General features: G+C 42.8%; 1 protein-coding gene across 4 annotated transcripts in view; it reads left to right on the plus strand.

The window, feature by feature from the left end:
- DNAJC13 (DnaJ heat shock protein family (Hsp40) member C13) overlaps window positions 1-14,051 on the plus strand; it is a 65,455-nt gene that overhangs the window by 50,235 nt on the left and 1,169 nt on the right. For 3 of the 4 annotated variants that reach the window (XM_077303938.1, XM_077303939.1, XM_077303940.1), the window contains 16 exons: window positions 40-219; window positions 456-623; window positions 1,393-1,506; window positions 2,034-2,150; window positions 3,745-3,922; window positions 4,971-5,062; window positions 6,495-6,594; window positions 7,349-7,423; window positions 7,858-7,970; window positions 8,762-8,931; window positions 9,843-9,885; window positions 10,159-10,332; window positions 10,867-11,046; window positions 11,993-12,133; window positions 12,802-12,945; window positions 13,178-13,277. In XM_077303938.1, coding sequence (XP_077160053.1) covers window positions 40-219; window positions 456-623; window positions 1,393-1,506; window positions 2,034-2,150; window positions 3,745-3,922; window positions 4,971-5,062; window positions 6,495-6,594; window positions 7,349-7,423; window positions 7,858-7,970; window positions 8,762-8,931; window positions 9,843-9,885; window positions 10,159-10,332; window positions 10,867-11,046; window positions 11,993-12,133; window positions 12,802-12,945; window positions 13,178-13,277 — 2,089 coding nt within the window. Of the gene's footprint in view, window positions 1-39; window positions 220-455; window positions 624-1,392; window positions 1,507-2,033; window positions 2,151-3,744; window positions 3,923-4,970; window positions 5,063-6,494; window positions 6,595-7,348; window positions 7,424-7,857; window positions 7,971-8,761; window positions 8,932-9,842; window positions 9,886-10,158; window positions 10,333-10,866; window positions 11,047-11,992; window positions 12,134-12,801; window positions 12,946-13,177; window positions 13,278-13,716; window positions 13,830-14,051 lie in introns of all 4 variants that reach the window. The other variant, XR_013225493.1, reaches the window with a different exon arrangement.

Raw genomic sequence — 14,051 nt, forward strand, 5'->3', positions numbered from 1 at the left:
TTAATCATTCAAAGCCATTCTTTTCCTCTCCTGTTTTAGACCATTCCACGTGTGGCTTCTCTGGGCGTAGAGTGCGTCAGTTCGTTTGCTGTGGATTACTTGTTACAGACACATCTCTTTGGGGCTGGAGTTCTGTGGTATTTGCTCGGCTACCTCTTCAACTATGATTACACGCTGGAAGAGAGTGGCATTCAGAAGAGTGAAGATTCCAATCAGCAGGTAATATTAGAGAACTCTTAATGGACAGAGAGAAAGAATTCAAGATACAGCAACCTGTAACCAGAGTACTTGGTTTTCACAAGCTTGAGCAGCATTTTAAAGATGAATGGTGCTTGCTTACGCATACTGCATGCACTTTCAAGTAGCCTGCAGTCTTGATGAAAACAGGAAGTAATATATGTGTTGCAATTCAAATAACGCAAGTGTAGGTTTGAATCGTTATTTTCTGTTACCAGGAAGTAGCCAATAGCCTCGCCAAACTTGGCCTCCTTGCTTTGAGCCGTCTCGGAGGGTATCTTCCTGAAGAACAAGCCACGCCTGAAAATCCAGCCATCCGAAAAAGTCTTGCAAGCATGCTTACTCCTTATATTGCAAGGAAGCTGGCGGTAGTTAGTCTGACTGAGGTACACCCCGACGGTTAATGTTCCTGTTAATACTTGTAACACTTTACTTCAGTAGTTTGGATTGCCATTTGAGTTCTTGATTGAGTAATGGTAATGTGGAAGGACATTCCTTAGTCATTCATTGGAAACAATAGTATTTCACAGAAGTATTTATGAGAACCTTCGATGCTCAGTATGACAGCTAACTTAATATTTAAACCAGCTATACCAGTATGGGAGAGATCTGTAGATTTCTTCTGACAATTATAGTGCAGCATGTTTTTCTTCTGGGCTAGGGAGCTAAGAGAGGTATGATCTCTAGCACTAATGGTTATCACAGAATTCAGATGCTATGTTAAAGCTATTGAAGGTAGCTCTGAAAGCTTGAGTACTCCATGTGGCAAACAGTTGCTTTGGCTCCCACCGTGTTCATCTTGCACATAGCTACTATTCTTTGTATATACTTTAATCCTTCCCTTCCTCAAGGAGCTTGGGGTATGATATGGTCCTCCCACTCTCATTTTTGGCTCAGCTCAGAAACCCTTAATTGGCATAAAACATATGTAAAAAAAGGATAGATAATAAGATAGGCCATGGGATTAAATAACAAAACAAAATACACAAGAATGAACAACAGAGAGGATGTGAGAGCTAGATGATCTGCAGTGTTCTTGAAGGAGGCAGGGTCTGTAGGCAGTGTTCGATGACTGGAGGAAGTGTCTGTAGATAAAAATCTTTTTTTTTTGAAATTATTTTGAACAATATTTTTGTCCTTCTCTTTTCCCCTCAGATTCTGAAAATGCTCAACAGCAACACGGAGAGCCCTTACTTGATTTGGAACAATCGGACAAGAGCAGAGCTCCTTGAGTTCCTAGAATCTCAGCAGGAAAGCATGATAAAAAGAGTGAGATGCTTTTTAAAACTGTTGTTGGCTGGTTGGGAGAGGCTAAGGCAGGTACTCTTAAGAAGCAGCATGCCAGCCTGTTGTGCCTTTTCAGAATAAATAAGCAAATATTTACTGAGGTGGTGCATCTTAAAACATCTCAGCCTAGTTCCAAGTAGTACCTTTTAAAATGTTGCAGAGGAAAGGACAGAAGCAATATCCACTGTAAGTGCTGGACAGCTCTCTGTTTAGTATCCTCTGTTCACGTTTTCAATGCTAAGAAGTCCAGGAAACAGAAGCTGGAAATCTTTACCAAATTCTATCCTAACTATTACATTCCAAAGGCACATAAAATATGTGTACAGTCCTACTTGTGTCTGCAAACACGGCTGCATTCTGAAAGTTTTAAGGCTTTTGCATTCATGGAAAAGATTCTGCTGCTTCTGTATTGTGCCAATGCCTGTTTCTCCCTTATAGGAAGCTACATTGTATTTCAGTATGCAGTTTATTATGTAAAAAGATGCTAAACTAAACTTTTTATCCTGAAGGGTGACTGTGACAAAAGTTACGGTTCAGAATTTGTCTTCAGTGATCATGCAAAGGAACTTATCGTAGGAGAGATCTTTGTCAGAGTTTACAATGAAGTACCCACATTCCAGCTAGAGGTGAGGTTCTGCTTTTGTCTTAATACTATTTTAAAATTAGCTTTTTAATAGCCAGTTGAGACATATCCACACAAAATATTTGTCAATGAATGAAATTTCCCTGCCTGTGTTTTCAGCTAAATTATAGGCTGTGCTCCAGCATCACAATCAGCTATGGTGCTCTTCAAACAAGTTCATTGAACAAACCCAGCTTAGTCTTCCAGATGTGCATAACAAGTCACTGTATGCTTATATAATACCAGTTGATTTGCAGCATGCTTCCTTTCCTGTCTCCAAGCACAGCCCTCAGTTGTCTTGCATTGCTCTTCATATATTCAAGCAAATCTTTTTAGAGTCCTCACATTCACTTTGTATCTTGATATCAGTTGTCTTCCTTATCCCTGTTGAACCACTTTATTCCTTCAACTAGGGCTTTGTGAAACCCTGGGGTTTCTTGATGGCCCTGGAAGGGTTTCTTGAATGGGTGGGAGTTAATTTTTTTTTTTTTACAGTTGTTAAACAATTATCGGGTGATAATGTTGACCTGCCCTCTCCCTCCCCAAATGGCCAATGCTGAGCCTGGAGGGGGTGGGAATGGAAGGGCCCCAAGTGGGCGTGTACACAGCTATGTTTCCCAACCATATTTGTGTCGCTTCTGGGGTTTCTCGAAGCCTGAAGAATATTTAGGGGGGTTCTCAATGGTAAAAAAAGTTAGGAAGGCTGCCCTAAACCACTCTCTTAAAATAGATTTGTTTATAGTGCCCCCATCCATTCTTGTTTCTGCTGCATTTTAAATTTTAATGCCCTGAAGCACACTCAGTTGCTGGGACATGTGGAGAGAATGCAGAGTGAAGGTGAAGATGGAGTATCCTGAGAAAATGCTCCTGTAGCGGACGGTTGCTGGTTTCCTGTTAGTATTTGCTTTCCTTCCTGTGCAGGATGGAGGGCGAGGTTATACTTGTTTGTGCTTTAAACTGAATTGTTTTCAGATTTTATTTTTAATTGTTCATATGTTAATTTTTTAAAATGTTTGTCACTTTGTGGATCCTAATCAAATGGAAAGGAGACATTAAAATGTTTGAAATAAAAGAAATATTACTCAGGAAACACTTTTCTGCATTCATATTTCCCTGCACACCAAAGCTAGTACAAAGTGTGGTTAACAAGACCAGTGTAAACTACAGTGTAAAATCCCAATTTAGCACCTACCAACTACGCTGAACTGGAGCTTCTTTCAGTCATGGCTGTACAAACTGCAGTTTATCATGAAGTTGGAATGCAGAGAACGTGCTTAAGGTTGAGCTGTTAGCACTGTGTGTGCTTTTGGGAGATGCATCTCACTTTTGTCAGGTGTTGCTTTGTGAATATAATCCAGTATTTGAATCTATGGAATAGAACTTCTGTGACTGCTGTTTAAAGTATGTCAGTTTGTTTTTAAGGTATTTTAATCTAATCTGGTAGGATTCTTATTCACAGAAAGATCTGTTAGTGAAATTGAAATAATTGTCAGTACTCAGTCCTGATACAGGATTTGATTTTAATCCTGAATTTTAAATCTTGTATATTCTAACAGGTAATTTACTGAATATAATTACGTTGCATTCTTTCCCTGCAGCTTCCTAAAGCATTTGCTGCAAGCCTTTTAGATTATATAGGTTCACAAGCACAATACCTTCACACATTAATGGCCATAACTCAGACTGGGAAAGTAGAGTCTAACCAACATGGAGAGAGGCTCAGAAGGGTCGAAATGGCTTTGGAGGCTCTGAGGAACGTAATAAAACATAACCCAGGTAACCAATATAGCACCTGCTGATCATGGGATTCACTGAAGTTACTCTTTAACCAATGTTGAAGTGGGGGCTGGGAACCGGAAAAACAAGCTGAGTACCAGCAGGATCTCTGTGTTGAAGAACATGCCATGTATTAGAACTGTAGAGAAATCCTCTCCACTGCTGAGTGACCTCATCTTGTCCTATCACTGCTGCTCTCAGTGCGCATGCAAGAGAGACAGGAATTCTCTGTTCATGGCAGCCATAAAGGTAAAGGTATCCCCTGTGCAAGCACCGAGTCATGTCTGACCCTTGGGGTGACGCCCTCCAGCGTTTTCATGGCAGACTCAATACAGGGTGGTTTGCCAGTGCCTTCCCCAGTCATTACCGTTTACCCCCCAGCAAGCTGGGTTCTTATTTTACCGACCTCAGAAGGATGGAAGGCTGAGTCAACCTTGAGCCGGCTGTTGGGATCGAACTCCCAGCCTCATGGGCAGAGCTTTCAGACTGTATGTCTGCTGCCTTACCACTGCGCCACAAGAGGCAGCCATAGGTCCTTCCAAAAGGTGGCCCCAAAATGACTACTGTGTCGTACCAAAAAGGATGCTTAGCTTTAGGTTTTGAATGTATCAGTGAAAGCGTACTTGAACAGCTTATCCCTAAGCTCTTGGAAGGATACATATAATCCCTGAAATAGCTATTCTCCCAGCTGTTTTCAGAGAGATAATTAAAGGTAGTGTTCCCTTTGTTAACGTCTGAAAGCTTTGCCCATAAGGCTGGGAGTTCAATCCCAGCAGCTGGCTCAAGGTTGACTCAGCCTTCCATCCTTCCGAGGTCGGTAAAATGAGTACCCAGCTTGCTGGGGGGTAAACGGTCATGACTGGGGAAGGCACTGGCAAACCACCCCGTATTGAGTCTGCCATGAAAACGCTAGAGGGCGTCACCCCAAGGGTCAGACATGACTCGGTGCTTGCACAGGGGATACCTTTACCTTTACCTTCCCTTTGTTAAAAATACACTTCTCTTATGTTGCGGCTTTAACCTCTTGTTTCATCTTTTCTTCATTTAGGTTCTGAGTGTGAGTGCATAGGGCACTTCAAATTAATATTCTCCCTTCTACGTGTCCATGGAGCTGGTCAAGTACAACAGCTGGCTCTGGAGGTAACAACCCACTGAAAGTTGTTTGCTGTACTAACCTGTTGATCAGATACTAGGCTTCTGAATGCGTTGTGTAGATGGGCCAGGGTGAAATTCACTTCCTAGATGGCCAGAAACTTTATGGTGATGCATGCACCACTACATTCTTCATGTGCACTCTCTTAAAAGAGGACAAAGGATTCTGCTTTTTATTGCCATTCATATAATGAAGAAACTTTATATACTCTGTTATGTGATTTCCTGTGCTACCAATTTGATATCATCAGAATTCATAATATAACAAGAAAAGCTGAGAAGGAAGATGAAATTTAAAAAAATGGGTTCAAGTCTCATTAGCGTATAATGTTTGTTTAGAAAATGTACATGCTACCTCTTCAGGCCTGCTTGCGGTGGCTTACAGCTAATCCTTTATTGAATGTGCCCCTCTGATCAAAGGTCATGAGCAAAGTCAGTACAGATACAAGATAAAACTACTGGACAGTAAACATTAAAGTACAGCATGGCAGATTAAAACTCGTCTTTGTAACAGAATAAAGAAGCCCCAAATGCTAAGAACTTGGCGGCAGAAGGCATTATTTGTAGATGGCTGTTGGCCAGAAAAAAAGAGGTTGCACAAGATTTGACAAACTGCTGATATTTACTCAGGGTATGTTTAATCCAGAGGTTTCTGAGTGGTGTCCATTGTTCACGGAGTAGAATAATATGATCTATGGTCTCTGGTACTCCAGAAGTGCATCATGGGTCAGGGCATGGAGTTTGGATGAAAAGCCCCCTGAGCTCTGCAGTCAACAGGATATAAGTCCATATTTGTGGCCAGGAATTATAAGGAGGCTTAGATGTTTGTTTGTTTGTTTGTTTTTGTTTGGGGGGGGTGGAACAAAACATATAAAGCAGTAAAATAGAACAAAGGACGTAACAGGAAAAAACAATAAAAATAACATCAATTAAATCAAAATAGCACCACCCCATTAAAGTCAAACATTAAAAACCAAGGCATAAAAAGTGTGTAAAGTAGAGGGTCTGAAGGGATTATGACTAAAACCATCTCTTCAGCTAGGAACTGACCCTAAGAAGGCTAAAAAAAAATTTTTTTTTAAAGGAACCCCTTTCCCCCCCCTTAGTTAAAAGCTTAGGTAAAGACCAGGTTTCTAGCTTAGAGGCGAAAGGGTAGTGCCAGGCAGGCTTCAAGAAGTTGGGCGTTCTAAAGACGAGAGAGCTGCACAGCAACACCCACATCTCTCTTTTGATTGGGGGAGCCAAAATATGATGGATAGTTCACAGGGGAGAAGAGATGAATGAGCCTGCTGTGGCCAGTGAACGTGCAGCACCACACGGCAGAGCCACCTCAGTCCCATATTGAAAGAGTTTAGAGAAGAGACAAGCTGCCAGCTGAAGCTCAGCTGGTGTTAATTTTGTCTTCTTTTCCCCCCCACAGGTTGTGAACATAGTGACTAGTAACCAGGAATGTGTTAACAACATTGCAGAGGCAGTGGTTCTTTCCAATTTACTGGCCCTTCTGCATTCACTGCCTTCAAGTACGTAGAGAAGAATGTTTTTGGGGGTCTGGAGTGTTTGGAAATGATGGTCTTTAAACTTAGAGGACTTGCACTTGGATCACACATATGGGGGGGCTAATTATTTTTATGTATGTTTCAATTGATATCCTGCCACTCCCACGCAGTGGCTCGGCAATTATGGTTACCAGCTGGAGATGGATCCAGATCTGCTCATGGTCAGAAGCGCTCCTTATTTTGCGTGCTCCATGGCTTGGGCTTGGTATTCGAAACAGAGGCAGAGTCATAAGCCCTGATAATCTTTCTTGTCAACCATGTCCTGACCCCTGCTCAAGGCAGCAGGCATCACAAATGATAGAGCATGGTTTAAAATGGTACTATTTGCTACAGTTCCCCACCAATATGTATTGTGTTAGCCCTGCAGGGTAGCTAGTGGGTAGGTACAGCTTACTCGTAATACAAGGAATGAGCTGAATGATTGGCCAGTGAGAAATGGGTTGATCAGTAACTCAGCATCATATATTACCCCTTCTCTAGCTACACCATACGTCCAAATCTATGCAGAAAGTGCCCGCTGTAATTCTTAGGTTGCAGGTCAGATATACAATCAGAGCATTGACTCAATAACAGTGACAAATGCTCCATGGAAGCTCGTTGCTCCAGTTCTTGGATTTAGAATCCTTCATGAAAGTCTGCCCCAGGACTTGTGGCATCCCGTGTTGAATTTCTCTCTGTAGATTTAAATTTTGGCTTTTACTTTGCTTCATCTCGACAGGTCGGCAGCTTGTCCTCGAAACTCTCTATGCTTTGACATCTAGTACCAAAATTGTGAAAGAAGCAATGGCAAAAGGTACACCCAGTGTTTCTTACTTATTTTTACTATTTTTAATCTGTCTGAAGTTTTCTTTTTAACACCAACGATAGAAAAAATAACATACTTAAAAAAAAACACCTCTTGGCATTCATAAAAGCAAGTAAGCTATCCAGGAAGCAGGAAATCACACAGAAGAGGAAGCCTCTAAAATTAAGTTGCCTATCCTCCTGAATTCCCAGTTCAGCCATTCTGCAGGGGAGTAAGCAGGAGCAATGGGAGGAGGAACAGCAGGGGAGGGAAGAGGCGTGCATCAGGCAAGGCAAGTCGTCCCAATGGCCATGGGGCACTACTGCAGTCACTTTAGAAATGTGTCCCGTTACATTAATGTGTTAATTGCATTCTTGTCGCATCCAGCATGCCTGCAACTTGCTGTGAGTGGAAGAGCCAATTGCTGTTCTGTCCTTTTCTAGGTGCTTTAATCTACTTACTTGATATGTTCTGCAACTCGACCCACCCGCAAGTCCGATCTCAGACAGCCGAGCTCTTTGCTAAAATGACAGCAGATAAGCTGGTGGGTCCAAAGGTGAGAGAGCGCAGCTTCTTGTATGGCTGATCAAGCATGCTGGAGTAGAGTCTTGTGGCTTGGATTGGACAAGCAGCTCCCTTAACAGAAAGGCTGCCCATCGTATCATTAGGAGTAGATCTATGGATCCAAAGAACCATGAGTGAAAGGCGGAACAGCTGCTGCCACACATGTGTTTCTGTACTGCTTTAATAGGTAGATTCTGCAGTGGTTATTATGCTTCTAGTTGTTACTCCACTTATGCATCTTTTGATTTGGATTCATTTTTCCCACCCAATTAATTAGCCGGTGAAGACACCTTCCCACAGAAGGGCACCTTTGAATCCAGCCAATGTATGCGTCTACAAATGAACAATGTCAGCTAGACAGTGGCTTTCAATACTCTCTACAGGGACCCTGCCTCATATCTGGAGAAGTCTCTGTCTTGAAAAGCCTATTTTTAGTGTTCAGTTGATTCAGAGGGGTATTGTGTTTCTGGACTTTTTAAAGCAAAATTTGCATTTCCAGCATGTTTTTTCCCCCCATATGGAGAGGGCATTCCTAACACTGTTCACTCTTCTGGGGAGAGCTGAAATTTCTTTCAAAACTATTTCTTAGTGCTTTGCTTTTTAAATTTATTTTAAATTTATTTTTATTTATTTTGGCATTTATATACTGCCACTTACCATAGCCTTGCAGCGGTTTACAGTGACTTAATAAAATATAATACCCCTAAACCCTTAAATCGGGCACATTTAAGTACTTGTTGCCTTGTTTTACTGTATCTCTGCAATCTGTATCTTCTTTTTTAGGTTAGGATTATCCTTATGAAGTTTCTGCCTGGTGTTTTTATGGATGCCATGAGAGATAATCCTGAAGCTGCTGTTCATATTTTTGAAGGAACACATGAAAATCCTGAGTTAATATGGAATGACAACTCCAGGGAGAAGGTGTCCACAACTGTTCGGGAAATGATGCTAGAGTATGTCTCAGTAGTAGTACAATGATGGCTGTTTTGTGTAGCCAAATACACGATAAAACATATAACAGAATATAAAAGCCCAACTTAAATGCAACTGGGGAACCCTTCAATTCTCCTAAGTGAAGCTGCAGCACAGTTATGAGCTTTCAAGTAGAATAATGCAGATATCCTGTACTAATCAGAAATTCTGCATGCAAAGCAGTCTTTAGTTTATTTGTGTTTGGGTCTTTCTTCTTTTAATCCAGTTAATTAGTTGTTACCTTAATGTCAAGTTTTTAGTTTTTAATTTATTTATTTTATCTATTGGTTTTGTTACCCACTGCTCCCAAATGCTGGCTCGCAGTGGGTTACAGAATGAAATGTGCACAATAAAACCCCGACTTTAAATCCCTGCTCAACAGACCTCAACCCTCCAGTTTTATGAGGTATTGATGTAAATGAGGGTGACCAATTGTTCCGGCCATTTCAAGAAGGGGCCATGATCGCCTTTGCCCCGGCCTCAGCCAAATACCTGGCAGAAGACGTCTGTCTTGCAGGCCCAGCGGAACTGCGATAGCTCCATTAGGGCCCTCAGCTCTTCTAGGAGCTCATTCCACCAGGTCGGGGCCAGGACCAAAAAGGCCCTGGCCCTGGTTGAGGCCAGATGAACTTCCTGTTGGGGACCACCAACAGATTTGTACCTGCAGAGCAAATAACCCTGCAGAGGGTGTAAGAAGATGGGTGGTCCCTGAGGTATGTGGGGCCCAGACCATGAATGGCCTTAAAAGTCAACAGCAGAACACAAGTTGTTTATTGCATGACTCACAGCCATAGGCCATCACAAAATTGAAGATAACGTTTTAAAAATACACTTAAAATGCAAGAATATACATAAAAGATGTTATCCTAATGATTTTCTTTCTGTTTTAAAGGCACTTTAAACTACAGAGAGACAACCCAGATATTAACTGGAAGGTAAAAAAAAAGCTTTAAATGTTGACCTTCGGTTAATAGAAGAGATGAAACAAGAATGTGGCGATGGTTTTGTATTCATTTGCCCTTTTCTCTCTGGGATAGTGGGGGAAAGTGCTACAACAGTCTTCTCTCACTGCTTACTGTTACTGTAGTACGCTGGCACCACCCTACAGAACTTGTTCCTTGACTGTAGCACTTGGGCCTGGAGCTTGTATTAGTCATGTTCTTCTAGTGGCCAGTCAGAATAACTATTTTCCTTTCTGCTTGATCCAGTTGCCTGAAGACTTTGCCGTGGTATATGGTGAAGCCGAAGGAGAATTATCCGTAGGGGGAGTCTTCCTAAGAATTTTTATTGCCCAGCCGGCCTGGGTCCTTCGAAAACCTAGAGAATTTCTCATTGCACTGTTAGAAAAATTCACTGAACTACTGGAGAAGAATAACCCACACGTAAGTGAAGCACACATGTTTTACATTAGGTTCATGTAGTTAACTGAATATTTGGAAGCTGAATAAATGCCTTGCTCACCTGCCAAATTCTGTTTCATTCTGTTTCTTTATTTAACGTTGAAGAGAAACCAGCGTGTGCAAGAGCTGTAAAAGCCACCAAATGGGTGTTCATTCGCACAAGCAAATAATTAGCTATACAAAACAACTTAATGCAAAGATTCTACTGATATGGTTTGGTTTTCCTGTGCAAAATTCTTCCCCCAGAAAACTAAAGAGATTTTTGTGGTCACGGCCTCCTTCCTTCACTCAAAAGGATACGCCATTCTGAATTCCCACCAAGCCATCTGATCACTTACCAGCCTGTGAAATGCTTTCCAGGCCTTTGGAGGGTACTAGGTGCATGTGACTCCTGGGTGGAATGAAGTCTTGTCTTGCCAAACTGGTTATTCATGGGCTTGCTATAGAATTGTATCTCTTGCCCGTCTGGAAGTTGCCCTGATGTGCTCCATGGTTATTTTTTTTGTTTTGAAACAGGGGGAAACACTTGAAACCGTAACGACAGCAACCGTATGCCTCTTCAGTGCTCAGCCTCAGCTAGCAGACCAAGTTCCCCCGCTTGGTCATCTACCCAAGATTCTCCAGGCCATGAATCACAAGAACAACGCCGTTCCTAAAAGTGCCATGCGTGTCGTACACATCCTGGCCGACAACGAGGTTTGTGGCTTGTGGTCCCTTCCAAATGGCTTGCGGTCCATTTAAAATCACCCAGGAGGCTTGTTTGTTTGTAGAACCTCCATGATCTCTTCAGCTGTTCATGGGGCTCATGATGATACTACATTCTCCAGTAGGGTTGGGCGCTTTGGCTGCTGTACCCATTTGTACCCGAAGTGGCCAGCGCTGTGGCGTAGGGGGGAGGGGCGGAGTGGGCGCTGGCATGCCAGTCAGCGCATGCACACAGACGCAGCTTCTCTTCTCCAGTATGGAAAATAGTAGTTAATTAGATGCAAGCAAATTTCTTCAGTGGCAGCACTAGGAATGTGCTTTTGCAAGGGCGGTGCAGCTTGTTGTGTGGTAACTCCAAGACTGTCATGCTGGGTCTTTATTCAGAGCCAGCTTGGTGCAGTGGTTAGCAGTGCAGACGTCTAATCGGGCAAGCTGGGCTTTGAATCCGCACTCTCCCACATGCAGCCAGCTGGGTGACCTTGGGCTCACCACAGCACTGATAAAGCTGTTCTGACTGAGCAGTAATATCAGGGCTCTCTCAGCCTCACCTCCCTCACAGGGTGTCTGTTGTGGATAAAAGAAAGGGAAGGCGACTGTAAGCCACTTTGAGACTCCTTCGGGTAGAGAAAAGCAGCATATAAGAACCAACTCCTCTTCTTCTTGCATATGGATTCAAGCGGGTAGCTGTATTGGTCTGAAGCAGCACAACAAAATTGGAGTCCCATGGCACCTTTCAGGCGAACAAAAATTTTTTTAAGGCGTGAGCTTTTGTGGTCTGAGGAAGCGTGTCTGCACAGGAAAGCTCACGCCTTGAATAAATCTTTGTTGGCCTGAAAGGTGCCACGGGACTGAATTTTTTGTCTTGTGTATGGCACTATGAGATCTGTTGGATGTGAAACTGCAGACAGTACAGAAGTCTCTCTCCTTTTCTGCATAGTTGTGTGTTCGTTCGATGGCAGCCCTGGAGACCATCGGCCCCATGATGAATGGAATGAAGAAGCGACCGGATACTATTGGGGTAGCCTGTGAAGCACTTAACCGAATGTTTCAAAAAGAGCAGAATGATTTAGTAGCCCAAGTAAGCAAGCTTCGTAACGTTCATTACTGCAGGGCGCTTCCCTTTATGGCCTCTCCAGTAGAGTTTCTTTTGCTTCTCTCAGTCTGGGAGGGGTGGATGAGTTTGTGTGGAGGAGTATCTTCTAAAAATTTAAGATGATAATCTGACAGCACGCTATATTGGGAGATGACCTAGGAGTCCTATGAAAGCTGAATTGAGTTCTGTGATGGGTGGGGTGTGATGGAAGTGTAAGAGATCATAAAAATGCCTGTTTTGCCAAACTCTGGGGTGTGTGCATGCAGCAGTATAACTGCAATCCCACAGTGCCAGACTGGGATGTGAGGAAAGCTGTCGTGAGTGTTGGAAAGCTAGTGAATTCCTCCTTTAGTAATACTGCTGTGCCTTAAGGCAGGGGTAGTCAAACTGCAGCCCTTCAGATGTCCATGGACTACAATTCCCATGAGGGCCTGCCAGCTAATGCCACAGTTTGACTACCCCTGCCTTAAGGTGATTGCTGTATGAGTCCTGCTAACACACCTGTCTGAAAGATGCTTATTTCAATCTGAGAGAAAAATTGTCCCTGCAGCCCTGTAGGTCTGTGATAAATGTTCAGCTGTATTTAGAGACTGAAAAGGAGTCTCTCTTTTTTCTGAACCATCATGAAGTAGCATGCAATCTTGTTTTGGTAGGCATTGAAAGCAGACTTGGTCCTGTATTTGCTAAAGCTGCTTGAAGGGATTGGCCTTGAAAATCTGGAAAGCCCTTCAGCCACAAAAGCTCAAATTGTGAAAGCCCTAAAATCTATGGCTCGCAGCCTACAGTACGGAGAGCAGGTAAGCATCCCTTAGCAGACTCCTGAGCTCCTTTTTAAAGTATCTCAAGAGCTCTCTTTGCGTATTCACTCTCTTACAAAGAACAGTATTTAAAATGTGCATCTTAAAAGCGTTCTCATGAAATTAAAGCATCAGTTGATCCTTGCAGCAAACGGCACTGCTCTCTACAACTTGAAATGAAATAAGCAAATGAAATAACTAAAACTCCTTCTGGGGGCTCCTTATTTTTCAGGTCAATGAAATTTTGTCTCGTTCCTCCGTGTGGAGTGCCTTTAAAGATCAGAAACATGACTTGTTCATTTCTGAGACTCAAACAGCAGGATACCTCACAGGTTGGTAACGCCTCCTGAAGTCAGACATTTCCTCCCATTTCCCCCTTTGTTTTGAGTGTCCTGCCTTATTAACTATCTTGAAATAATACCTTAATTCACCCTCCCCCTTGGGTTTTATACATGGGGTGGAGTGAGAGGCTAAAATGGGTTGATAAGAGTTTAAAAACTACTGTTAAAACAAGGGTTTTAGTGACGAAAACTAGTGTGTAAGCAATCGCTTGGTGAAAAGCAGAAATTAACATCCCTATAATCACCTCTGGCCTTAATTCGGAAATTGCTATTCTGAAGGGCCTAGATGTACCTGACGGGAAGAAGCTCACAGGAGTAGGCAGTCCATCATATCCAGGCCTTCTCAGACATTGCTGAGTTGTGTTTCACCTTTGCGTCAACGTGCTTTGCTGTGTGTACTTCCCTTGCTTCTGGTTTCTTTCTCCCTCAGGTGTATCCTCTCCTTCCCTTCTCTCTGGTAGCAGTCCCCTTCATCTGAGAAGTGGGCTTTAGATCTACTCTGGCAGGCAGCTTGCTAAACTTCTCTCTAATGCTCTAAAGCAGGTAGATACCACTTTCCTCCGTGCATGTTGCATCTACTCCGTTCCTCTAACAAAATGCTGATTAGGTGCACGGCCTATTGTAGCCAATGTGTATCTTTTGTACGTTGTTGCAGAACTGCTAGCTTTGCTTATAGCAACAGTGGCTTTACTTGTTCTGGGTTCACATTATGTTGTCTGAAAGAAGACGTCTTTGTTGATAAAGTGCCTTTTCTGTGATGATGGA

This window comes from Paroedura picta, chromosome 11, assembly GCF_049243985.1.
Source record: "Paroedura picta isolate Pp20150507F chromosome 11, Ppicta_v3.0, whole genome shotgun sequence".
Taxonomy (NCBI): domain Eukaryota; kingdom Metazoa; phylum Chordata; class Lepidosauria; order Squamata; family Gekkonidae; genus Paroedura; species Paroedura picta.